General features: G+C 41.0%; 2 protein-coding genes across 2 annotated transcripts; both read right to left on the bottom strand.

Moving 5' to 3' along the window:
* Positions 1–8: 8 nt before the first annotated feature.
* Positions 9–1,638, bottom strand: LOC6044209 (mitochondrial amidoxime reducing component 2). The gene is made up of 3 exons (XM_038248875.1): positions 1,274–1,638; positions 329–1,193; positions 9–270 (listed from the first exon to the last, which is right to left on the bottom strand). Exons 1-3 carry the CDS (start codon positions 1,281–1,283, stop codon positions 162–164), a joined length of 984 nt encoding a protein of 327 aa, XP_038104803.1. The 5' UTR covers positions 1,284–1,638; the 3' UTR covers positions 9–161.
* A 7,262-nt stretch (positions 1,639–8,900) lies between these two features.
* On the bottom strand, positions 8,901–25,749 carry LOC6044208 (uncharacterized protein DDB_G0271670). Its single transcript, XM_038257258.1, has 8 exons — positions 25,620–25,749; positions 14,367–14,471; positions 13,356–13,550; positions 11,760–11,977; positions 11,635–11,704; positions 11,045–11,209; positions 9,703–9,873; positions 8,901–9,597 (listed from the first exon to the last, which is right to left on the bottom strand). The coding sequence occupies exons 1-8, from the start codon at positions 25,644–25,646 to the stop codon at positions 9,532–9,534; spliced, it is 1,017 nt and encodes a 338-aa protein (XP_038113186.1). The 5' UTR covers positions 25,647–25,749; the 3' UTR covers positions 8,901–9,531.
* Positions 25,750–25,755: the final 6 nt, after the last annotated feature.

Genomic DNA, 25,755 nt, shown 5'->3' with positions numbered 1-25,755 from the left:
ACATTAAATTTATTATAAGAAGGAAGCCTTTATAAAATTTCTCTAAAAATAATTTCATGTACTCAAACGCAGCTTTAAATGCTCATCGTTTCACGACAGTTGGCATCATCAGGAGTAAACAATAGAATTTGACAGTTTAAAAACACCTCTCGAGTGACAGTTCAGCAGCCATAGTACACCGGATCACCAAGACTGACCTCGCCAGCCTTGCGTAAACCGAGATGAATTCCAAAAGCTGGTGATTCTCCCAGTGCCGGAATTTTACGGTATCTGAAATAAAAGAAAGTTAAAAATTGTTATGCAATTTCAAAGCCTACCTCGCCCTCACCCCTTCAACGTCTTCAGCGGCTGCCCCTCCTGGTTGCTGATGCCCTTGGCCGGATCAATGTTGGTAAACACACAGCGCAGGCAGGGTTTCACGTACCGGAACACCGTGTTGCCAATCTTGACCCAACGCCAGTTGTCCTCGGCGTAGGCGGGTGGCCCTTTGACGACAAAGTTCGGCCGGAACTGCAGCGCGGTCACTTTTTGGTCCAGCCGGGTGTTGAGGTCCTCCACGGTGGCCGTGTTGAACAGCATGTAGCTTGTTTCGTCCTGCAGGGAGCCGGTATCTTCGTTGGATCTCTTTCGGGAAGTTTCGTTCAGCGGGTAGAACTTCAAGCGGTACCCTTTGTCCGTGCCGAGGATGTACGTCGAGAACCACCTGGCCACATCGTCGCCGCAGTCCACGGTTGGCACCGTCTCACCCCAGACGACCCCGTTCGCTTGAGGACCATCGAGCAGCGCCTTGACATCGATCGTAATGTCATCCATTCCGGGTGCCGACAAGGTCATCCGTGCGAAACTAGTGTCAAACTGCGGCCGGATCAGCACCATCTTCGGCTTTTGCCGGGCCGTCACAAACTTCCCGTCCTCGTTCGTAACCATAAAGATCCGGTCGCGCATCATCTGCCGCTGGGGACCCAGCATCGAGCATCCGATGCGGCTGACCTTGATCGGACCACATGACTTGATGGGGTACACGAAGATTTCGTTTATCTCGCCCGCCCTACGCCACTGCTTGGGTGGGGTGTTGTCGATGCGCTTCTTGACGTAGTAGGCTCCGACGGCGGTCGCAGCAACCGTTCCGACCCCTGCCGCCACCAGCAAAGCCTGCTTGGACGCGCTGGCAGCACTGAACTCCTCAATCAGCTCTAATTGATTGGCGCGCGAACGGTGGGTAATCGAGAACTATCATCTAGTAGTCATTCGGCCAATCAAGATAAATACTTACTAGATAACATTGTATTGCACCTTTTGGGCGGAACAGGTGATGAACATCCAGCGACGCTTCGGCTCGACTGGTGGAACTGCTGACCGCGCTCAGCAGTCAATCTACTTGGAGCGTACAGCTGATAAGCGTTTATCAGCTTTCGCGGGCAGGTTTATTTTTGTATTCAAATTCAGCGAGAGTTACGAGCGATGTCGACAGCAGCGCTGCTAGGAAGATGCTTTCGCACTGATATGCGAATTATAGGCGTATTGAGAATGCGAATTACAAAGTTAACTACAAGTTGCAGATACAGCGATTCTTGATCAACTGGCATCAGCAGTTGTGCGCTGGCTGAGCCGGCGTTCTTCTGGGGTGTCAATTCAATTTCTGGTTTGTCTGTGTGGGACGTAAACATGTGTACTGCGCAGTAGCCCTAAGTGGGAAGTAAATAAATACAGTCAGGACTTGTGCAGTACAGGAATGCTCCTTTGCAAATTACGCGGTCTTGGAAGAAGTACTGTTCGATTTCTATCTGTAATTTGTTGCAATGGTGGTGAGAAGAGATGGAACACCCAAAGTCAGGACTACAGTTTTTCAGTGTCGTTTACTTATACTAAATTCTATGCTTTTGACGTCTAATGGCAGAACTTAACTGGTAATATGTGCAGGTGGTTCGCGAGTAAATTTCACCGCATCACCATTACAGCTGAATCGTGAAGGTATGAGCCGGTCAGAGGAAATCCGGTCAGTTGTGGCCGGTCACCAGATCTACAACGCGTCTCGCGATCATTCCGTAGACTTGCGCTGGACGTAGCACGTTAGTGGTTACTCCATAGCTCTAGAGCTATAACTGGTGATCCCGAATGTTAGTAACTCCGCTTAGTGCTAACAGCGACACGTCCGCGCACGTGAATGTCCAAAATGTTCCGCGGAACCAGGCGAAATATTTGCAAGAATCCACCATCGCGATGAGTTCCATTGTAAGTTAAGCTAAGTGCATTAAAATCTTGGTTAATTGATGCACCTAAAATGAAAGTTTTATAGAAAATTTGCATTCAAATGTGGTTGGTCTCCCAAACTGATCGGTGCACCAAAATATGAAGTAGGTATCTCTTGAAATTCGAGAAAAGTACCTTGAAGTCGGTAATAGAAATGAACACAACACCACGATTCACCGCAAAATTAATTCTAGTTAGTTCTCATCAGAAAAGTATCTTGAATAGTAATCTAGATAGAATTTTAAAAAACATCTCTGTTTAAACGAGAAATTAAAAAGTGAACATGCTCACAGATCGAGAGATTTTTGTGGATTTCTTTCAAATCGACTAAAATGAGCTTTTTGTGGACATTTATTATTATTTTGATTTTGACCACAAGCTATTTCTTTACCTTTTTGAAGCAAGTCTATTCGAGCCAGACAGAGCTCGGAAGAAACGCGGTCAAGAAAAGTTTCGCATTTTTTTCGTGACGATGCGTGGGCTCGAGATTCTTGGGGGGAAATAGGGTGTATCTAGATTAAAATTTCAAAACAACCTATCCGTCATGAGTTTCCTATGCAGATAGGACCTTTTGAAAATTTGAAAAAGTAGGAATTTGCTGAATCCAACGAACAGAAAGTGTAAGCAGGATCGTTTTGTAGCTTACCTTTTCCAAAAATGTTAACGTTGTTGCTTATTAAATTTTCCGCTTTCCGCTTTTTCAGCCACTTTTTTCAATGCCATTCGTTTTTCCTACCATTTTCCTAGCACATCGATTAGGTCCTACCCAGTCACGGCATTCTAGCAGGATTCTTACAGAATTCTAGCAGAGTTTACTAGATTTTTGCCATCATTCTGTAAGTTTTCTGCCATCATTCTCACAAAATTCTGGCTCAAATGCAATAACCGGTTCTTGCAGAAACCGGTCAAATCAACCGGTTTTGCTAGAATCCTGCTAGAATTGTGCTAGATCCAACTGACAGGCTATTCTGCTAGAATGCTGCTAGAATTTTGCTTGAAATGTTCGGTTAAAAATTTTGTGAGAATCCTGCTAGAATTTTGTCAGAATGTTATTGCTGAAAATATTTTAGCAAAATAAAAGCTGTGTTTTGTTTCACACGAAATTTATTTCTATTTATATTACAAAATTATTTCACTGCACTCAGATTGCCGGCAATACCAACATAGAGGCGGCAACTGTTGTTCCTCTGAGACAACTTTTTTGTTCCATTATCCGATCTGCACGAGTTGAGAAGGTTTTTCCTTGATGCCGATGATGAAGAATCGGAACTCCCAGTTCCAGGCCGGGTTGTCGCCAGTACCGCAGGGCCATATCTACAAAGAGAACCAGAGAAGTCGGTTAAACAAGCGGAGAAGTAAGTTGAGGTCATTGTCATAATGCTTGACATTCGTAACAGGTGTCGCAATTTTCGGAGTGGATGCTTACCTGTGAAGGGATGTTGTAATTTGCCAACAAATCATTTGATTCCGACCTTGGTTCGATGGGTTTTTGACGATGATGTTGCTCCCGAAAAAAACGTGTTCAAACGGTCGAGGTAGAATAAAACGAATGAAAATTGAACTTGTTGAAACACGAACTGAACCGGTACAAGGCCAGCCAATCAGCGAGCAGTATTTCCTGTAAGAAAATTCTTACAAAATTTTAACAGAATTCTGACAGAGCTGCTGGAATGATTCTAGCAGGATTCTCACAGAACCAATTCTGTAAGAAAATCTCGTGTCTGGGTAGAGCCTAACGTCATGATTCGAATTCCCGGACGCTTCGAAACCCGGACACTTCATCTTGTTTTATCAGTTATTTGGATATAAGTTCGCATTATGAATGTCAAAACTGTGTTATTTGATGAATTCCAACATCAACTTTCATTTAAAGCTTGTTTGAATGCTGTAGTTAATGCCAAAACAATTTAATAAAATAAAATTATAAGTTTACCAAAAATGCGAAACATTTCACTTGAAATATTTCATAGGCGTTCGAAGCACCGGGAAGGCAAAGTAGAAATTAATGGTTTCGATTTCCTTAAATTCTATCAAATTTTTATATAAACTATCGATTGTTTTGATGTTAAGGTGGGCCTCATTTGCCCGCCCGAGGGAAAAAATCTGAACTTTTTTTCTTCCACTCGCAAAAACACTGCAATTTTTTCGAAAACCGCATTCCAAACATATAAGTCGGTGTAGCCAACATTCTAACGAAGACAATGATGCTTATTTGAGACCTAAAGAATGCCATTCACTAACATTTCAGTCCAAATTTGTGCGATTCATAAGCAAAATCGAGTGTCCGGATTTCGAATCAGCTTTTATCAGTGTCCGGGATTCGAAGCACAACAAGTCATTTTAATTTTAAAATTCTGATGAAAAATTGTTAGAAAAGACATATTTTGCATGCATTTTCTTGAAACTAACTGTTTATACTACATTCTGATGATGTTTCTACATTTCCAACTTATTACATGATTTTTTGCCAGCTATAACAAAAATGATATGTTACTAAGTGTCCGGATTTCGAATCATGACGTTATCTCATCAAGAAAAGAGAACCCTGTCATAAAAAGATACAAAACAACGATACACAGTCCAGACTCAATTATCCGACAACCTCATATAAATTTCACTTCGGATAATCAAATTAGGAAAAACATATTTTTTATTTACTTTTTAAAACTTAGGTTTCAGTCAAAGAAATTCAATCCAACATATTGAATTGAAGTTTTTCATTTAATTTCAATGTTATACCGAAATAAATTTATAAACAAAACTGGCAACACCTTGTTATACATGTGTTGGTTGTTGGTAGCCTTGAGCCGACGGCAAAGTAGCCCCAAAAACTGAAAAAAATATTTTGAATTGATTTTTTTGCAATAATAGATCAGTTAATTGAATGATTTAGTGGCGAAAACATGAAGGAATTAAATAACCAACACTTACATTGCTCGAAAACCGGACGAAAAAGTTTGATATCAGTGCAAAACAGAAAAAAAATTCAAGGTGTCGCGAGCAAAATCTGATGAGCATCGAGGCCAATTTTTTTTACCTAATCTAGGATAGTCTGCCCTTCAAGCCGCCGCTGATAGCAAAGCAAAGCAATCCACTTTAACGACCCCCGGGTCTTTTGTGGTCTCTGTTGCAAGTTTCTGCTCATTTCTAGGCGTCCGAAAGTTATGTGTGGTGAGTCACCCAAAACCTCTTTTACGCAAATGGACCGACGTTTTACTTCCCCATCCGATAGAAGGCAGCCGCCGCTGATATCTGTAGTAAATTTCAAAAATCAAAATCAAACCATCCACATTACCGACTTCCGGGTACTTTGTGGTTTCTATTGCAAGTTTCTGCTCGAACCTAGGAGTCCGAAGGCTTGAATGGGGAGTGCACCCAAACCTCTTTCTACTCCAAGGAGCCTTCCACCCCAGGGTTCTGCGATTCCCATGGAACAGGCTTGCTTTGTTGTGTTGTTTGTCTTCATAGCAGGGAGAGTTTGTGCCGCAGTTCGAGTTGTCAAAATTTCAACCAATCAGAGTGTGGGTCCAAAATAGGTACATCGATGACTCGAAAATACATTGAATAAGTCCAAAATGCGTCCAAAAAATGTTTTATTGAAAATGCTTATTATATTGAAATGGTAAAATTATTTCATATCTTCAATAGTGCACTTTGTTATGCATAAATTAGGATACGAAAAAAATCAAGTCAAATTATTGTACGTATCTTTCAAAAGTACACGCCGCGCGGCATTTCTGACTGTGCCGTAGACATTGTTGCCAGCGATTTCCTGCATTTTTGGTGCAATAAGAAACATACCTGTCAACAATGCCAGGCGATTCGAAGAAGAAGATCAACAAAAACAAAATGCGCAGTATGGGATTTAACAGCGAGCATTTGGCGAAAGTGCGGCGCGTCGTTTCGAGGCTGATATGTCGCGTGTCCGTTTCGGGAATACGCGCAATATTTAAAACGACCCCGAAAACAAGGCGATTTATGTTGATGCTAGGTCCAAAATAGGCTCATATATCCTAAAATGATTGATAATCAAAAAGTCAAAATGTTAAAATTAAGAAATTTTAATCTAATCTAATCTAATCTAATCGAACACAAGCGCAGCCAGTCTGAAGAAAGCATCCTGGAAGAACTTGTGGAAATTTTAAAAACTCAAATTCCAAAAAATCATTTTTTTTCTTATATAAAAATAAAAAAAAATTAGACTTAGAATTCTTTAATGTTGCCATCTTAGATAACTGAATTTTATATAACATTGGAGCATTTTTGCAGTCATATTTAAGGTCAGAAAAATCTTGAGAAAAATAAAAATGTTGTATCGATTATCCTAAGCAACATTTTAGAGAGGACTTTGGATAATCAAGTACAAACTGTATTTCAACTCTCCTTAGATTAAGGATTTCTTTAATTCCTTATATTTTTGTTTTATTATTTATTTTTGAGGATTATTTTTTTGAACTTTTTTTGCCAGAAAATCAAATAATAATTACTATGGCATTTCTCTCTATTTAGCAAAAAACCAAAAAAAATCAGCCCTTTTTATTTAAAAATTCTTCGCTTTGGAATTCGGTCTCACGAGATTATCTTTATTTATTATAAATATTATTATTTCTTATACAAAATTATTTGAACGTTTGTAATTTTTAGGTGCATTCAAATAAGCAAATTCTAAATACAAGCCCCACTCGAAAAAACGTCGGAATATTTCCAGTGAAATTAGACCATATTTGTCTCCCTTCTGACAGTTCCAGAGTTTTTTTTTGTTATATAGGACCTTTTAAAAAAAATCTAGAGTTAAAAATTTAGACAAATCTGGTTATTTAGCAACAAAAAAACATCCAATCTGGTCAATTCTTCCAAAAGTTATAAGATTCTTAAGAAGAAAAAAAAAACAAGGTGAAAATGATTACTCAAGCGTTTAAGTTAAAGACTGTTCGTTTGATGGATAGAAAACAAAAACTATCACTTGATGATTCCTGAACGGCACTAGAGCTTATGAGTTCTCTTATTTTATCTCGTGATTGCCAACATGAGCACTCTCTTCTCTTATCCTCGTTCAAAATCAGCGAAGAATCTTTAGGTTTCTCAGAAAACCGCAAAGAAGAACTCGAGAGAACCTTTTATCCGCATTACGTCACGTTAAACTGCGTTGGCAAATTTTGTGTCGTTCCGGCTTTTGTGACTACGCTTTGTTGCAAGGGAATAATTGTGAATGCGGGAAGGAAAAAGAAAAGGAGATAGTTACACGGGATTGTGCGAGCACGAGATAGAGATCGGCAATTCTTTTTGCTGAGAATATCGCGACGGATGGAAGCGCAGTGAAAGTTAGGAGATGATATTTCAGGAATGATAATAATTGTAGTAGCTGATTTTTGTTTTCTGAAATTTTCTTTCAACCAAGGGAAACAACAATATCTTTTTTATTAAATACATTTTTCGTTTATTTAATTTTATTCGCCTTTTCGCTAAACCAACAGCCGCTTGCCGACCGTTTGCGTGTGTGTTTACATTTTTTTATTTAACTATTTTTTTCTTGATTTTCTTCTTCTTTCTGAAAGTGTCCGTGTAAATCCCTAGGAATTTAATCACCGAAAAAGCTGCCATAAAATCACTTGTCCTAAAACCTACATATATTAACAATTTATTCCTTCTTCCTATAGAATTTGATAGACCTGCTGATTGCGTTTTCTTCTTCTTTTAATTTGCTTAACAGTATCAAGTAGTAGTAGTAACGTTGGTGGCTTTTCGATTCCTGCCTCAAAAATATAAGCGAATGGGTGTTTTTTTAATAAAAAAAAAGTTTGTAAAAAAATGCACAATAGAAGCATCAACTAGTTGTTTTTGGGAAAGCTTACACGAAAGTTACGATACAAAAAAACACGAATAGAAAAATTCTATTTACAACAGAACAGGAAAACCGAAAGCTTTCGGCTCTTTTCTCAAAGCACTTAGACGCGAAAAAAAAAGATGGAAAATTTAGGAATTCCTACATGCTTTTATACGCACTCCTACACCCTTAAATCTCTTTCTTTCCGTAGGCTTACTATTATGCTCCTCGCATACACTGATCTCAATCATGCTGTTACTTTTTTTGCTTACTTTGTTTTTTTTTGTTTATTTGGGTTTCTCGAAAAAAAGAGGGGGGAAAAGGTTAGATTTGTTTGTTTGATTTGTTCTGAAAAGTGTTGGCAGTGTTGCCAGAAAGAAAGTTGAACACCGAAAATTAACAATATTTACATGATTTTGGCAGATGAGTAGCTCTCTCTCTTTAATTCTCGCTTTGTTTTGTTTTTGTTTAGTTTATATTGAGTAGAGGGAATAGATTCTGCGAAAAAGGTTGGAAAAGTTGTCAAGCGACGAAAACAATAGCTTTAGAGTGAGAGTGTTGGAAGTGTTGGAAGGTCAACGGGCGGGACCGTTGGCAGTGTGGGCAGTTCCACCGTCGGGACGGTTGGAAGCGCCGTTGGAAGGTCGATTATAGTTGGAAGAGTTGCTATTTGGACGGAAAGTGACGGAAGTGTTTGTGACGCCTCTAGAGAAGCGTACCCTATCTTACTAAGAAGGCACTAGAAAAATTAAAATTGAGCAATCAGTTAAAGGAGAACGTTTCTAAGGTGTTAATGTGAGTAATGTTTGAGTGTTTGTGTGTTGGAAAGATACAGAATTAGTTTAACACAACCTTGAGTTTGAGCAAGTACAGACAGTGTGGAGAAAAGGAGCAGAAATATTATACATTACACATTAAAAATAGTAAAAAAATAAACACAAGTTTCCTTTTTCCAGCCTTATTGAATTTGTCTCCGATTCTGTTTTGAGCTAGTTCACTCAGTTCCCTTGGGCGCGATTCCACTGGTGCCCGCTAGGTGGCAGGGCGCACACCACGGAGAGAGAGCTGTCACCGGTGTACAGAACAATAGGCACGCTCGGAGCGGGCCATCGCGGCGAGTTTGGCACGACGACAGGAACTCTCTCGGTTCGAGTCTTGTATTTACAAATTGCGAGTGCTGGTTTTTGCGTACGGGATGAGTTGATGGGTGTGAGTGCCGGGCTCTGCTCAATGGTTTGCGCCCTGGCTAGCGGGCGCCGGGCGGAGATCTGATTCTTAGCAAAAATTCGTAGCTACTGAGGATTTGATAGGTTTGTCAAAAGTCGTTAGAACACAAATACGACGGGTGGGGATTTGAAGGGTTTTTTTTCGAAGAGGGTTTGTGGGGACCAGGATTGTTTCTACAGGTGTGGGGGAACCGTTCTCGGGAAGTTGAGGGAGGGGAAGGTACATGCTGCTTAGATGAGTGACGTAATCAGACGTGCTTTGAAGTTAACCACTCGTTCACTAGTTTGTGCGATTCGCTGTAAGGGAGAAAGAGGGGTAAAGAAGAAGACAGTTCTACAGTGTTCTGCAACGACTACGGTGAGGGGGGAATTTGACAGCTACGTTAGCCAAGACACACTTACCAGGATCAGATCTTGGATCAGGTTGGACAGACCGCGGTTGGCGAGCACGAACAGGCGCGTCACCGGTCCGGGAATACCCTCGGTGTAGCCGTCTCCCTTGCCCAGCTCGTGGTCATCCGGGGAGTTGGCCTTCTCATCGCTCTGCTCGGTTCCTGAGCTGCCCGAGACGAGCTGAAGAAGGTGAAACAACATTTAGCCAAGACACAAACCAGCATCAATTCAACACATACACAGAGAGAGGTGTCAACACAGAGAAAAAGGCAACACGTTAGTCGAAAGGAACGATACTCGTAGTGCCGGGCAGTGACGACCGCACAAGGTTCGGCAAAGTCACACCTTCTGCAAGCGTCACTACCCGGTACCGTATGGGGTGGGTTAGACAACAGATGGATTAGAGCGATAGAACAATAGTCACGACATTACGCTTCTCACGTCAGTTTTCTCATTTGGTAGTGGTTTCGTTCGGTGTTTTTTGTTGTGTGCGTGTGGGCGCGCGCGCGTCTTTCACAATCTCGCGAGCAATTCAACAATCGTCTGTCATTATCATGTCATCATGGTAGCGCTGGTGTGTCACCAGAAAGGAGAGAGAGAGAGATATAGGAGAGGGTAAAGTTAGGGAGAAGGAAGCAAAATAAGCGTTAGAAATAAAGGAAAGAGTTGAAAAAGGGAAAGAACTAAAGAAAAAGTAAGAAATAAAAGCAAAATTGAAAAGTGCTTGATTTGGGAAACACAAAAGAAGAAGCAAGGGATGCAAAAAGGGAAATGAAAATAAAGAGGAAGAGAAAACAGAAAACAGAACAGACTCGACACTTTTGACAGAGGATCAGTTGCTAAGTGGGCTTTAGTGAACGAGTTGAGCGTGAATACTTGTGGTGGTATTGGTGGGGCATGCAAAACTAGAGGGCGTGAGACGGAGAGCATTATCAAGCACTTTTCAACCAGATTGCCGTAATGGAAACGTGAGTGATGAGAACAGGACAGATAGATGCGGTTAGAAGAGTGAGGTGAAAAGTGTAACAAGTGACGTTTGAGTGAGTGAGAAAGATATAGAGGTAGGGTTAGAGATGTAGTTACATGAGAGATGATAAACCGGAAAGGGTAGGGCAGTTCAAAACAAACATTTAGCAATCAAAATGATAAAAAAAAATCACGACTACTACTGTCAAAGTGACAGCTAACGGTTGCGTGTACCGCTGCAAACAAAGTGAAACATGGCGCGTACCGCATCAAACGTGTAAGCAAATGTCAAACTCAAGAAATTATGTTTGTTTTGAACCGAGACGCGGGATGAGAACAGAAAAGTGATAAACAGAAAAACGAAAACAAAAAAACGCAAAATTACCGCAGAATGGCTAGAGCTAGTAGAGGAAGAGCTAGAGGTGGTGGAAAGTCGACGTCCGTCGTCTTTATCGTTGTTGTTGCTGTTCTTGGTGTTGTCTAGTGACTCGGTGCCGGCCACAACCCGGTACACGGTTCCAGCGGCACGGGCGGCCCGATCGGCTGTTTGCTGATCGTTGTTTACGACGCGCCGCGCGAAATGTTTGATTGTTTTGTTTTGTTTCGTTTTGGCGTGTTTTGATCGTTTTTTCGTGCGTGCGGTCGTGACGTTGACGTTTCAAGTATTGAAAGATATGAAAATTTGACGCTTGAGAATTGTTTTTGGGGGTGGGGCGTGGAGAGGTTAGGTTAGTTGTCGCGCGGTTTGACAGTAGTGCACGGGTGTGTGTGTGGGCAGTTCAAGTGTGTTTAGTGTTGTTGTTGTTGTGGGGGTGCAGTAAACACGGGAAATAAGAAGGAGAAAGAGAAAAGAACAAGAGAGAAACAAGTGTCATAGTGTCATTTGCTGCGTTCGAGAACGTTCAGGGGCGAGGGAGATTACTGACTACCCGGAGGATTCATGGAATTGGGGAAGCGAGTCGGCCTCATACTTACACGAATGATGTCAAAAAGAAAGTTTCCGGAACCGCCGGCTCCGCCCGAGGAACCACCAAAGGAAAGGAACCTAAAAAGAAAGCGTTTTAGCGTTAGACGAAATCCAAGATGGCGCCGCCACTAACCTCTTGTTGCGGTCCTCGTCGTTGCCCTCGGAGTCCAGCGTCAGCTCGTCCAGGGCAGAGCTCTTGGCCGACGATTCGGCGCCGTTCTGGTCGTCCGCGTCGCCCACGGATTTGGTGTCCTGGTCGGTGGCACGGGCCACCCGGATCGCGTTCATCGCGTCGCTCAAGCCGGCCAGATCCAGCGATTCCAGCGTGTTCAGGTTCTCGTTGGTGGTGATCTAGTAGGCGTGGTAGGCGGTGCGCAGCGATGACACACACAGACAGAGACAGAGTGGGGAACACGCACACACAGAGAGACACAGTAAATGTGTGCAACGAGGTGTTTTGCGTGTGCGGGATGACACGGTTTGTTTTGGTTTTTGTTTTTGAGAAGGTTCAGAGTTTGGTTTTGGATTTTTGGCAGCGATGGAAGAGATGAAATGGGCATCAGATGAAATTTAGAATGCATATAATTTTGATTTTTGTATCATGCTACGATTGTTTGGTTTGGGTTTTATCCAATAGTACTGAATAGAATGAGAAAATTACAACATTTAGGAGAGGTGGAAACGTATGGGTTAGGGTTTTCTCCACAGAAGATCCGTCAGAAACACAGAGAGAAGTAGGGAGAGAGCGAGAGAGGGCGATCACACAAACACACGGAAGAATCGCGCAGACAACTCGCGACTGCGTTCTGAGAGAAGTAAGAGTTGAGAGAGAAGTACTGAGAGAGAGACAGTCAGACAGACAGACAGAGAGAGAGCGAACGATTCCATACAGCGTCATCTTGAACGTACGGTATCGGACGGAGAGAGTGAGAGGATGGTGGTGGTTTCGCTAGTGGCCACCAGATGGAGCGCTAGCGAGCATGGAGAATGGTGAGAGATGAAAGCAATGGGCGGTTAGATTCTACGGTTCTAATGACTGCAACGGTCACGTTAGGTTCGACGGATTCCAAGGGTTAAACTACAGATGGGTTGGTTATGAGAGACACAGGGTGAGGCGCCAATGAGCGGATGAGCGACAGCTAGAGGGAGCCAGATGGCGCAGCATAGTGCGGAAGAGAGCGCTACTTTTGTATATACGGAATTAACAAATCATGTTCGAATCGTTGATGTGCGGTGTATTTGCTCGGCTACTATACTGGTGTTGTACACTACGATGGCGTTGAAGGTTTTCTGAACTACTGTTGTTTGGCGTCCTACGCCAGACAGTCTTCTCTAAAAGGGCTTCCCGATTTCTCTTGATACTGGTGGTTTTGGTTACTGGTTTCAACGCTACTGGGGACCGTTAGTGTCTTCGGCCAAGCCTCATACCAAGTTGGTCTCGGTGCTTTCTTGTGCGTTAGTTCTGGTGGTTGTAGGTGCCGCCTGTTCAGCGCTGCTACCGCCGACAGTGGTGCTAGGTGCAACCGGTTCGGTCGTCGTGGGACTCAACGTGGACAGCGATGGCTCGGCCGTCGAGTCGGTGGTTGCACTGCGCAGCGCCGCGCTCCGTTTCCGGATTTCGTTCTCGTCCGAGGTCGCGCTTGCGGCAGTGCTGCCAGTCGCCTTGTCGTCGTCGGCATCGCTGTCCGCGTCGTCGGTGCTCGGGGAACGTGGGCAACGAGATGCTCACTTTGCGTCCATTGTCGCTGGAGATGTTCTTGTCGTCATCATCATCGTCAAAATCATCATCGAAATCGTCGTCGGTGGATCCGCGGCTGCCGGCGTTGTCCCCGCCAGCGCCTCCACCCAGACCGCTGCGCAGCAGGATCGGCCCAATCGTGCGGAACAAATAGGAGGTGATCATCTGGATTTTCTGATCCAGAATCTATTGGAGCGGGAAAATACGGGTGTGGAACCAAGAAAGAAAGCTCATATTTACAAAAAATCTCAAAAATGAAAGTTTTAAGGAAGCCGACAGCGGCTCGACAGATGCTTTTTTGATTAGTTCGTGATGAGTAAGTCATGTGAGAGGGCGGGTGAGAGTTGACACAACAGGGTGAGCGGGGCGACATTTGTGGGTGACTAGCGTGAGCGTGATGAGGAAGCGCGCAGCGTGGGGCAGAAACTCGACCGCGTTCGGCCCGCAGAAATGAAAGTTGTTTCCATTCTCTCCTCGGCGGAGCCGTCGTCCTTCGAGGCTAACTTTTAATCATTCGTCCTCTAACCGGTCCGCGCGACCAGCTTTTGCGGTTGATCTTTTTTGTTTGTTTGTTTGTCTCATTGGGGGTACAGCGACTCGAATCAATGACCACGGATCAACGCGCTGACAGCTGGGAACACTTCCGTCTTCTTCGTCGTCTGCGACGACAACAGTTGATTGATTGGGTGTTGGTGGACTTCCTAAACAACATCCTTGAAAGCATTCCGCCGCCAGCTTGGCAACGCTGCGCGAACTGTCAAATCGATGCAGTGATGCCAATTTAATCAATGTGGATGCCAATCAAGGGATGGAGGACTCGGCGATGGACCCCGCAAGTTAAGATCTCAGTGAGACGAGAACATCGAATGAGAGTGAGGGGTAGGAAATGTCCCGGCAATGGCAGAATGAGCACTCAAAGTCAAAAAAACGAAATTATGAAACATTTGCAAAATCAACACAGTTCAAGACGGTAATCCGGATGGGTTTTAGTCCGGAACCTACCTGCGAGATGGTTGGGAACAGCTCCCGCAGAATACCGATTGTCCGCTTGTTTCGCTCGTTGATTTTCTGGTCACCGGAGTCGACCAGCGTGATGACGTCCAGTTCCTAAAATAAAAAAAAGAACATAAGTTAAGGTTAATAACGCTAAAGTGGCACTTTAACCTCGCGCAATAAAAGCGCAATTGTCGCAAACCTTTGCGCAATGTCACGTGACGTGCGACAAATTCGGTCATATTTGCCTCGAGAGATCTTCCGCTTTCAAAAAATCAACAACAAAAAACTTTCAAGTGGTCCATTCACCTGAGCTGCCTTCGGGGCAGATGGATCCAATTCATCACGCTTGATTTATGTGAAAACAAACTTCACGGACTCAAATTTCAAGCGTTTGCACCTTGATTGACTCTCTTGGCTGAGCTGTTGACATAACAAATGGGGTGCTTCCAATTGTTTGCGTCACCGCTCTGTGCGTAGATCTTGAGTCTTCGTGAAGGACGGTTGGGGAATTGGTCGAGTGTCCTTCTTGGCCGGTACTTGCTGAAGTTAATCTACTTCAAGCTGGCAACAATGAACGCTGTGCGCAGCCCTGTGTTTGACAGATGGAACTTCCTTATGTTTCTAACCTTTGGTATCGATGGCCTTGTTGTCACTTGTTGCATCAAGGCTGTTAATCGTAAAGGTAAACAAGGAAGAGCTGTCAAGTTTCCACAAAAAGTAAGATAAATTTGTGTTTTGTTCAAATGTTTGCTTTTTTACAAATCTAATTTGACGTAAACGTCTGTCAAACGCAGGGCTGAACAAAACAAACACTATTTTTGTAAACAAGTCCAACCCTGCGTTTGACAGCAAGTAGCAGAAATCGCTGCTGCCAGTTTTGCCCTAATAACACAAATTTCCCCAATTCCAGGTCAAGTTCCTCCGAAAAACTGGACCAAAAGGCCGAGGAAAGCCCGTTTTCGATTCGATAATCGGCTGACCGTTGCGCGCCGCTGACATAATGGACCCACTGCCCGAGGGGCATTTTTTTGGTTGGTCACTGGCTTTGCCAGATGGGAGATTCCCATAGTCTAGTAACCTCCAAAAAAAAGCTCAGCTCAGACTGTCTCTCTTTCGCTGCCGCAACATTTCATAATTGTGGAAACCGGTTTTTTCGGTAGCTGACCACGAAAGTGAAAATAAACCCGGGCGGTGCAGGGGCAGTTTGACAGTTGTTGTGCGGTTATTGGTTTTGAGTTGCCAAGTGCTGGCAACACTTGACGGGTTTTTAGGTGGCTTGAATTGGATCCAAAGTTGATCCAAATCAAGGCTGTATATCATAGGTACTCGCGATCTTGGTTTGCATAGGTGTGAGTTTACCACTCCGTGTCACGAAAACCAAAACAAAAACAAACGAACAATAGACCATGCCAGGAAAACCAAAACATAAATAAAGTCAGCTTCTATCGGAGTTGACAGAGTCAGAGATAACGTTTTTGACAACCCGGGGGGATGGCAACCCTATTCCGACCAAAGCAAACTGACAACAGTCGACATTAGCACGGTTGTCAAATGAGAGCCCACAACAAAAGCACTAGCTGTCAAATGGTAGCCCATAACAAATCATTGTTTGGATTTTAAAATTTCCTGCAATTCAAACGATAAATACCTGAAAAACAGGTGAATTGTGTTGCTGATGCCAAATTTATCATATCCGATTCCATCCCAATATTGGCTGAAAATTCATATCGAAAAAGTGATTTTCTGTTTACCTTGCTTTTTCTTTTGGTCGATCAAAGTAGCGCCGTACACTCTGAATCGGCATTACACATTTTTCAGTTTGGTTTTACACATTTGCATGGGACTTTTGAGTTTAACCAGGATAACACACTTCGTGTTACCAAAGTAATATGAATAATACTGATTCTGAGTGTTTGTTATCTGAACTTCCAAGATGGCGGCTTCTTCGCTACCCCCTGTGACAACCGCACTACTTCACACCCAAACGCGAGTACCTTAGTTAGAAAGCCATGGATCCAAATGTCATCGACTTTAAGATTGAGTTAGTGTTGTCAACTTGGCGATTTAAAATTGGCAGTGCTGCCAGTTTATTTTATTTAAGGATAAATAATTCAAAACTATAAAAATACAGTTCAATAATTCTCATTTTACCCTATTTGCCATTGAACCAATCTAAAAAAAACAAAACAAATTCTTAATTGAAAGTTGTAATTTGCGTAATTTACGTTTGCGAAGCAAATGTAAAGAAAGGAGCTGAAATGTGGTCAATTTTGAGCGTTTTTTCTTGTTTCTTTATCGGCATGGAATTATTTCTCAATTATTTTGAATTATTTCGGCATGGGCTTCAATCGGGCGTGAACAATTTTGGCGCCGACATTGCAAACGCGATTGCGAGATAATGATCTGTGAACTGATTTTAATTTTGAAATTGAATGATGGCGTTCGTTTATGAGGTGATTTTAAGTGATTTTTTGATGTATAAACAAGACAGATCCAATTTAATTGTTTTAACTTTTCAACCTTAATTTTTTTTAGTTGTTTATCAAACCTCAACTCAACTCGAATTGAAACTGAATATACTCAACAGGTTTTGCAACATTGCAATATGCTAAATTTCTCAACTGCTCAATCATGTCAAACCTAGTCGTTTCCAGCAAACTTGAACAAACTCTTTAAATGTAACTTGTCTACTGGCGTGAACTGGTCCGGGGTTTTCACATTGAACACACCTGATATTCCGGTCAAGTTAACCAACCATACATCAATTAAACTTGGGTGTCTGTGAAAAAAATACTAGAAAAACTTCTTGTCACAGATTCTAGGCAAGAGCCTTTAAGATTTTTTTAATTTATTAAATTCTAGCATGTTTGAGGCAATTTTTAATAATTTATATGTATAAGTATCCAAAAAAAAATATCATAAATTTTGCTAAAACTATTTCTCAAATATTTGCAGTGCTAAAACCAGATCAACATTACCTTTTAGCACAGAACCTAGCAAGTTCTACTAGTGCAACCCAGGCCATTGCAGCCAATGCTGTTCGCGAAACCCAAGATCAAAAGTAGTTTGTCAACTTTTTCGGAGCAAAACTGCAACGCCGATATCGGCGAGGAGTCGTCGACACAACCCAACGCCAAAGTCCAACTCCCAGCTAGAGCTCGCCAAGGTTTTTGAAAGTGCCCCATGGTCGGTAACCTTTTGGCTGGCTGGCCTTTGTTCTGAAGAGGCAGATTTTTCGAGTCGGAGATCCGAAGCAGGAAGTGCTCTTGAAAACTGGTAAACTTTATTGGCCGAAGACGTTGACGCCCTCAAGGCTTTGTGATTGGTTTCTCTAAACTGGCGTGAAAATGTAATTATCAGACGCTTTGTGAGAGTTGAGGATGGAAACATTATTGATCACTGGTCGATGACCAGTGGGTTTGCTTATTTGCCATGACGCCTTATTATAATTTTTAAATTAAATTGAAAGCATACTTAATTATAGATCAAAGACTCAAATCATCAATTTATTATCTAATGTCCTTGGAAAAAATTACTTCCAATAACTAAACGAATCACGATTTTTTTAAAGTGATTTGAAAATTTTAAATAAGGCTTTCTAGTCAGAAATTTACCAACAAATTCAAAATATGTTTACACAGTTCGTTTGCATCAGATTTGCTATCTCTTTCTAGCAAAAGTTTTTTGTCAGGCGACTTATAACTGGTTTTGTTTGACTGAGCGCCCGATATGTCAGCAAACATATTTCGCAGGGCTGTGACTCGAGCTCGATTGTTGTTTGCATCAGGACACTGTGACAAAAAATTTGTCATTTTTGGGTTGAATTATATTTTCTTCACTGGGCCTAGAACCTTTTTCAAGGGCTGCCCAAATGGCAATGATGAAATATTGAGAAAAAATATTTGGTATTTTAACATGCAATAAACCACTCAAATTTGATTAAAATTGGGTCCTAGACGCAAATGAGTTGAATAAACAAACATTTTAAAAACATGAAATGGCCATGTTTTGATTATCGGAAATGCTTGGAATAATCAAACTTCTGATAATCCGATAAAATAAACAAATTATAAACACAGTCCGTACTCAATTATCCTAAACCCAGATAATCCGAAGGATTCCGTAGAGACCAGCGACCCCAAATTAGACGAATTCGACAAAGTAGTTCGGAGTGATTTTTTTTGCAGAATATGAACCATTTACAGATTTCTTCAAAATGTCACAATTTAGAGCTACGGCCTTTTGAAATATTTACATTTGCAATATTGAGAATCTCTGAGATTTTTATAAATCCGTAGTAACATTTCAATGGAGCGAATCCATGATTGTAAACAAAAGTCTATCCTTTTGGCTCAATTGACAGCAATCTCATCTTTTGGGGAATCGCTTAAGATTACGATGAAAAATTGAGCAAAATTTCTTTAATAAAAGAACTTCAACACAGTTTCATCAGCTGATCTTCTGAAAAAGTGAATCATTCGAAGATTTTCCTATGATCGTGATTTTCTATACCTTACAAAAAAATTCCAACCATAATTCCTTTGTTCACCGAGCCGAGCAATTTGTTTACATCGACTTCGGCGCGTCTTTGTTATCAATCATCGCCGAAACGAGTCTTTGCGCGAGAACGCACGCACGCGCGCTGTTTAGTTCGTGCAATTGATTGTACTACGCCAGGTAGTTTAGTTCAAGCTAGTCGAAGCCTACTTGGAGAAGCGCATGCAGCAATGCGGCTGTTGACGTCCGACCAAAGGGTGGCATGCAGTCGTCAACAAACGCAGTTCCTTGTTATCTACATTGAAAAGTATCCAGACACTTAAAAAATAGCTACTTTTTACACAAAATTTACCAAAAACTAACATTTATGCCAAAATTGTTTAAATGATGATGACAAAATTTTAATTTACAAACAAATATGAAATAAAAATCAAATTTCAAGCAATTTTTTCTCACTGTATCCAAACTTTATTACAACATTCGCCTTAACAGACTCCTCATCGAAATTACAGTGCCGGTCGTTGAGTCGTCCGAACACAATGGGCACTTAATAGATTGGCGCGGCTATGGCGGGAACGCCAACCCTAACTAGCCGCACTGTCCAGGAAGTTCAGCGTGCGATAACACGCAAATTTGGCGCTTAGCCGGTTCGGCTGACGTCGCTTGCTGACTTTGACAAGAGTCATTGGCAACGGCCATATTTAAAAACCGGCGGCGGCGGCGGCCAATAAAGTTGATTTGTCGCGTGTTTTGAACTGTGGATGCGTGCAGGAATGCACTTTTTTTGCGCAGACGTTGCACAATTATGAAGATTGTGTTGTTTGCTTGCGAAAAAATATTTTTGATTGGACTTGGAGGGATTTTTCACGGCGATAGATTGCTTTTTGAAAATTTATTTCCAGCACAAACCAAAAACAAGATAATGGCAACAACAACTCTTTTAACTCATTTACGTTGGATTGGACAAAAAATCATCAAAAAAAAAACGGATTATTGGCTCTACAGCATTGCCTGTGCGTTCTCGATTGCAAGATTCCTACTCGAAACTAGGTTTCCGTAGGCTTGAATGTTGAGGCAATTGCAAACCTCTTTTTACACCTTAGCTTCCATCCACCCCGGGATTTGAACTGACGACCTTTGGATTGTGAGTCCAACTGCCTACCAGCGACTCCACCGAGACAGGACCCAGGGAGACGACTCCTACGCCTGGACTGAGCTAACGACCTGACCCTTTAGTTTAGACCGGGTCAACATATACTTCCCCATCCGACGGAAGGCGTGGTCAGACAATTCTCGTCTCGAAAAATGCCACCGGGACCGTCTGGGATCGAACCCAAGCCGACGGGGTGAGAGGCAACCACACTTACCCCTACTCAAAAAAAAATACATCATAATAATTAAAACGAATTCCTCAAGTAGAATAATTTGACACTTTAATTGCATATCGTCATTATGGTGCTATCTTGTTACACGTGCATTTTGGACCAAATTGAGTCAAGAACGCCATTTTGTGCAGCTCTCAATGCCTCACCTTTCATCCTTAACAGCTCCCCAAAATGTGATTTCAATTCTGGGAAATTCAATAAAAACCGAAAAAAGATCCGTGCATTGTTGTCGCTTTTCATTTGAAAGAAGTTCCAATCTTGTCGTGCTATTTTGACACGCACTGAAAATTAATGTAAGTGCGGCAACTGGTCAAAGGGATTTCAGGTCAGAACGCGTTTGACATACGTACATTCCCGACTACCTTGAACAGAGTCTGATTTGCGATGCCTTATCATACCATTTCAGCTCGATAAACATCGTAACTCGTCGTTTGCTTCGTTAATCAGTACCCCACTAAACATCAATGATGTAAAACTCGTAAAAACATTTCAATTTAAAAGTTACACTGTTAAATCCTTCATCATTTAATTACAAATGATTTTGGTTCTATCTTTCCACAGCCGGCTGTCTGAGATTAAACAATTTCAATTAAAAGGTAACAGCCGATAAACGGGAAATCTCTCATCCGCAGCATCCGATTGCTTGCCTTGAGAATAAAACATAATACCTTTCAACAAACACTATGATTTTGGGTCGCATCATCATCTTCTATGATGAATCCTGACCTAACACCCTATCCTACTAACAAACTTTCAGGTTCCTGGCGCTTGTGGGGTGTAAGCACAGAGTAAATCAGCTGCCCTAGTAGCCTGCGCTAACTAACATTCCCGTCCCTTAAAATCGAGATCTACAAACTGACATGGCGGGCGCCGTTGGTGGCCAATGACTGTTACCTATTCGCAACTGATCTAGTTTTAGCAATCATGGTGTTTTACCTTTTCGGCGCATTCATACATGCTGTTGATGAGGGAAACACCACTTGATAGTCGAAGCCTATGATCAGTAGTGCTGAAAGGATATTACGGTTCTGTTCAGCAATGGAGGGGCAACCATGGGTGGTCTCTCATGCTCATGCTCATGCTCGTACATTCCCGACTACAAAGAAAAAAATATTTCTGTAAATTTACATTATTTATCATGTACCATAAGGTATCATGATAAATGATGTATATTTATAAGGTTCATTGAAATTTACATTAGATTCATTGGAAATTTACATTAGTTTTGAAAATTTACATTAGTTTTGGAATTTACATTAGTTTTGAAATTTACATTAGTTCAAATCAACTAATTCTGATTGGCCAATGGGAATGAGAAGCTCGACTTGGATTGCTGTAGGAAAAGGGTGTGGTTCTATTTTAAAATGAGTGAAGCGGGCAGCAAAGGAAATAATGATTTTATAAAGTTGTTTCACAGGTAAGGGACGCTTTCTCGTCGACGGCCAAGTGGAATAACGCTGGACTGGAATCGAACGGATGACGGGTAGAATGTTCGGTGTTACTGCTGCTACCCGCTGCCGACTGAGCCATCTTCGTATTTTATAAACGAGCGGCTAAAGCATCAACTTGTTCAGGGCGAGGCTCAGGCAGTGGGCCAGCGAAGTATGAGAGCGATAGAATGAGAACCAAATATTACTATTTTTAGTTCGGGTAGTTTTGAAGTCAACGTTTGGCAGAAATACATTGGATATATGATTTACATTAAATAGGAATTTACAGGAAGCCGAACACGGGTAGAAATTCATCAGATTTGAGTTTCCAGGCTCAACGTTTCCATTAGATTCATGATTTACATTAGATTTAGATTTACATTGGAGTAATTTCCATGACTTTTTATTCTTTACATCATATTTCAACATTACATTGAGTGAGTTTACATAAGAAACAGTAATTACGTGCTGTGTAAATTTACATATTTTTTTCTGTGTACCTTGAGCATTTTTAATTATTATTCGGGACTCTGACAACCAAATTTAACCAAACATCGGGTCCATGTACAAAATGGTCATCTAATCAAAACTTGTTTGTTATTGTTTACATTGCGTGCTCTAGTTTTTAATAACTCAACATCAAATATTTCAACGCGGTTTTGTCGGAACATCAAAAAGCGACGTGTTACAAAAAATGTTTGAAATATCTTTAGGTTCTATGAGACGATAATTTTTGTTTAGTTATTGATTTGTCTGGAATTTTGAGAATTCTTTCTCTGTGATCAAAGAAGTTATTTTTCGTAATCTGAGCGTCTATACAATCCTCATAAAATTCCGACAGCATTTCATAAATTCTTTCCTGTTAGAAATTATTTTTACACAAAAAACTTTTTTTGCAAAATAACCATGTTTGAAGTCCCATTCCAAACCTCCCAAAATATTCCGTTCACTTTTAAAAGTCGCATGGGTTCCTGCACTTTTGCCACTAGTGAACAACAAAAACATCCTCCCAAATCCCCACGGGACCTTATGGGCGTAGCCTTGGAGCACAGTGTGGAAATTTACGTTCTTAGATATTCTTGGTTGTACCGGGCAGCAATCAAATTGTCTAAGAACATTGAATTGACCATTGTGGCACCCCCTACAGCGTGGTGCAGACCCGTTATGCTATGCTATGCTATGCTAGGAGGGAGGGGGTAGTGAACATTTCCCGAAACATACTTGTGTTGGCAATATTTTCGTGTTTTGGCAATTTATATCCACAGAGGTGAAATTTTTTAATTATAATGAATTATTCAGGATTACATAAATTGGCAAAGAATTAAAAAATATAAATAAAAATAGAATGATTTTTTAGAGTTTTCTACAAAGTTCTATGTCATATTGGTCATGTAGAACATAACCACCTGCTCCTTTTTTCCTAAAGTTTCTCATATTTTAAGTTAAAAGAAGTATGCAGTAATTTTTAAGTGTCCCAAACTATGCCTCTACGCGTTTTTTTTTAATTCAAATGATAAAAATATGAAAAAATACGCAAAAATTGAAAAAGTTACTGTTAAAACATGAAAAAATTGGACAAATTTTACAAAAAAAAAACTAAACCAGAGAAATGCAAATTAAAGTACAAAAAATTAAAAAAATAATAAAAAAAAACAAGAAAAGTAAAGTTTTTCGTTGAACGAAAGTTGCTTAAAATGACCTCCTGAACACGGAAAAAATACAAAATTCCGAAAAAATACTGGGCAGTGCTGTAGAGTTAAACTAGGTTAAGGTAGTGTGGAAGTGAAACTTTTGCTTCCACACTAGTTTGACACTTATTTGAAAGTAACTTTTTTTGATTTTTTGAAGCCATAACAGCACTTGACTATCCTCTGGCAATGTTTTTTTTCAAATAAAATAATGATTTTTAATCATATTTTATGTTTCTATGGGCTCATATGTCAATCTCACACAGAAACCCAAATTATGACTTAAAATCTGTAGTTAGAAACTGAGGCTAAATTCTAAGGATAGGTTCAAATTTATGTTTTAAATTATATCTTTTTTCGCTTTAGAATGGCTGTTAATAAAAAATGGACTGTAAATTTGGAAAACAAAGCCATTATACTGCTGCCAACAAAAATTTCACTTAAAACTTAACTTTGCATTTATTTCATAAAACATATGATTTTAAGAGTAGTCGCTCTGATGCTTTTGATAAAATAAGTCGTAGAAAGCGTAGATTGCAAGGTAAATTTTGGATGTCTTCTAACAACTTGCATAGTAAAAAAATGCTAAAATGACCTGATGGTGAACCACCCTAATTTTCAATTAAGTCAAATGTTTAAACTTTCAATTTCCAACAACTTTTTCCGAAAACACCAAACCTCAAAAACTGCTCAATTTTTAGGAAATCCAATTTCTATTTATTGTTACTGTGTACTAGTTTAACAACACAATAAATTGATTTTAAGGAACATCCCCTGGCTCGACTCCTAAACCTTAACCAATTTAGCTCAAAATTGACACAGATGCTTGATATTGCGTAAGGAATCGAGCCAACGGGTGTCACCTCGGATTTTCTGAAATTTTCCATTTGTTTTTGATCACCCATTGCATTGAGAGTCAAAAACAACATTTCAAAATATTGATGCAATGAATATTCTATCAATTCGTAATTAGATTCTCTGCAAATTTCATTCTAAAAAGCCCAAAACACTAAACTAATAAAAATTTCTCAGTTAAATTTCTGCGTTTTTTAAACTTATATATTTTGAGAATTGATTTCTGTTGGATCTTGTTTTCAAATTTGAACCCTATTGAGATTTAAAATGTACTTGATTTTGTATCAGTCACGTCCCGATCGTTGTGTCCAACTTGGGTTCACACAATACTGGTTTTGACTTAGATGGTTTGTTTATACAAAAGTGACCAAACTCTATAATTTGTCGTTATTCAGTTCAAAACAACTAGAATCACATTTTGGCAATCAGCTGAAGACCATTTTAGCAAAGACGCAACATGAATTCAAATTAACTTATTTTGATAGTCCAGTAGCAAAATTGGTCGTTTTGTTGCTTTGAAAACTGATTCACTTGAGATCGACTTGAAAGTTGGCCAAATATGGTCAAAACATGTTATTTTGCGATTTGAATTCACCTTCACGCTCACAGTTCTTTCCCGTCGTGACCAATGTCTGTGCTCAACCTTAACTCATCGTTTTTAGGAAACCAATTTTCTAATTGCCCCCAACTTCCATTACTACCGATGGCCGATCAAACAAATGCTTCCCATCCCCATGATGAAGAAGCCGGGGGGGCAAGTCATCAATCATCGCGACCTCCAGGGCCTTGCGATCATGCGTGTACCAGTACATATAGTTCTTCGACCTTAGCGGTGCGGCGAATGTTTACCCTTGACCAACAGCCAGTCGTATGTTCACCTTAAGTAGCTCTCATCGTCGAGACTGTGGCGAATCTGGTCTAAAGGTAAAGGTTTGCCACGTGCTCTGCTCGATCGGTCGCTCCAAACAATTGTGGGAAAAAAGTTAGAGTTGAGAGACGGACAAACAGCCGGTAGTTGTAGGTAGTAATTAGAAGCGGTTTGGATGCTTTTTACAGCTCATTTCCAACAGGAGAATTATGACTACGTTAGAATTTGCCCAGATTAGCGATAAAACCCAATTGATGCTCATAATGCAGAGCAATGAAACTAAAAGATCTGAGTTGAAAAGTTCGTAGAAAATTTACGACTTCTTTGAACAAGTTCTTGGAAAACAGATAAATATAAACAAGCAATATAACAGCAAATACAAACAAGCCCAGGAAGTCCGAAAAAAGATTCGGTGAACGGATCACAGTTCCCCGGACCAACAAGGGAAGGAAGGATGCGTGGACATACCGTACCAAACGCTCCGAATCGCTCCGAGTCAATTTGAAATCTTTCTCCCAACACTCGTCCAAACTCACCTTATCTCCCTCCAGGGGAATCTTCATCAGCTCGATGTCGGTCTTTGGTTCCGGGTCTGGTCGCGCTTCCGGCACGGGGTTGGCCCGCACTGCCACCAGGGCACTGCATATCACGGCCGTCACTAGCAGCAGGTTC

The sequence above is a fragment of the Culex quinquefasciatus genome, chromosome 1 (genome assembly GCF_015732765.1).
Source record: "Culex quinquefasciatus strain JHB chromosome 1, VPISU_Cqui_1.0_pri_paternal, whole genome shotgun sequence".
NCBI lineage: Eukaryota > Metazoa > Arthropoda > Insecta > Diptera > Culicidae > Culex > Culex quinquefasciatus.
Note: the sequence above shows the minus strand (reverse complement) of the source record. Positions and strands in the feature narration are given on the sequence as shown.

Bases quoted from the DNA above. Each gene is read 5' to 3' on its own strand.
- LOC6044209 (XM_038248875.1), bottom strand. The intron at 271-328 runs GTGAGGGCGAGG...CTTTTATTTCAG, and splicing joins CCGCTGAAGACGTTGAAGGG to ATACCGTAAAATTCCGGCAC.
- LOC6044208 (XM_038257258.1), bottom strand. From the start codon at position 25,646: ATGAAGATTCCCCTGGAGGGAGATAAG. The intron at 13,551-14,366 runs GTAGGTTCCGGA...CCGCTCCAATAG, and splicing joins TGTTCCCAACCATCTCGCAG to ATTCTGGATCAGAAAATCCA. The intron at 11,210-11,634 runs GTAAGTATGAGG...AACAACGATCAG, and splicing joins TTCTTTTTGACATCATTCGT to CAAACAGCCGATCGGGCCGC.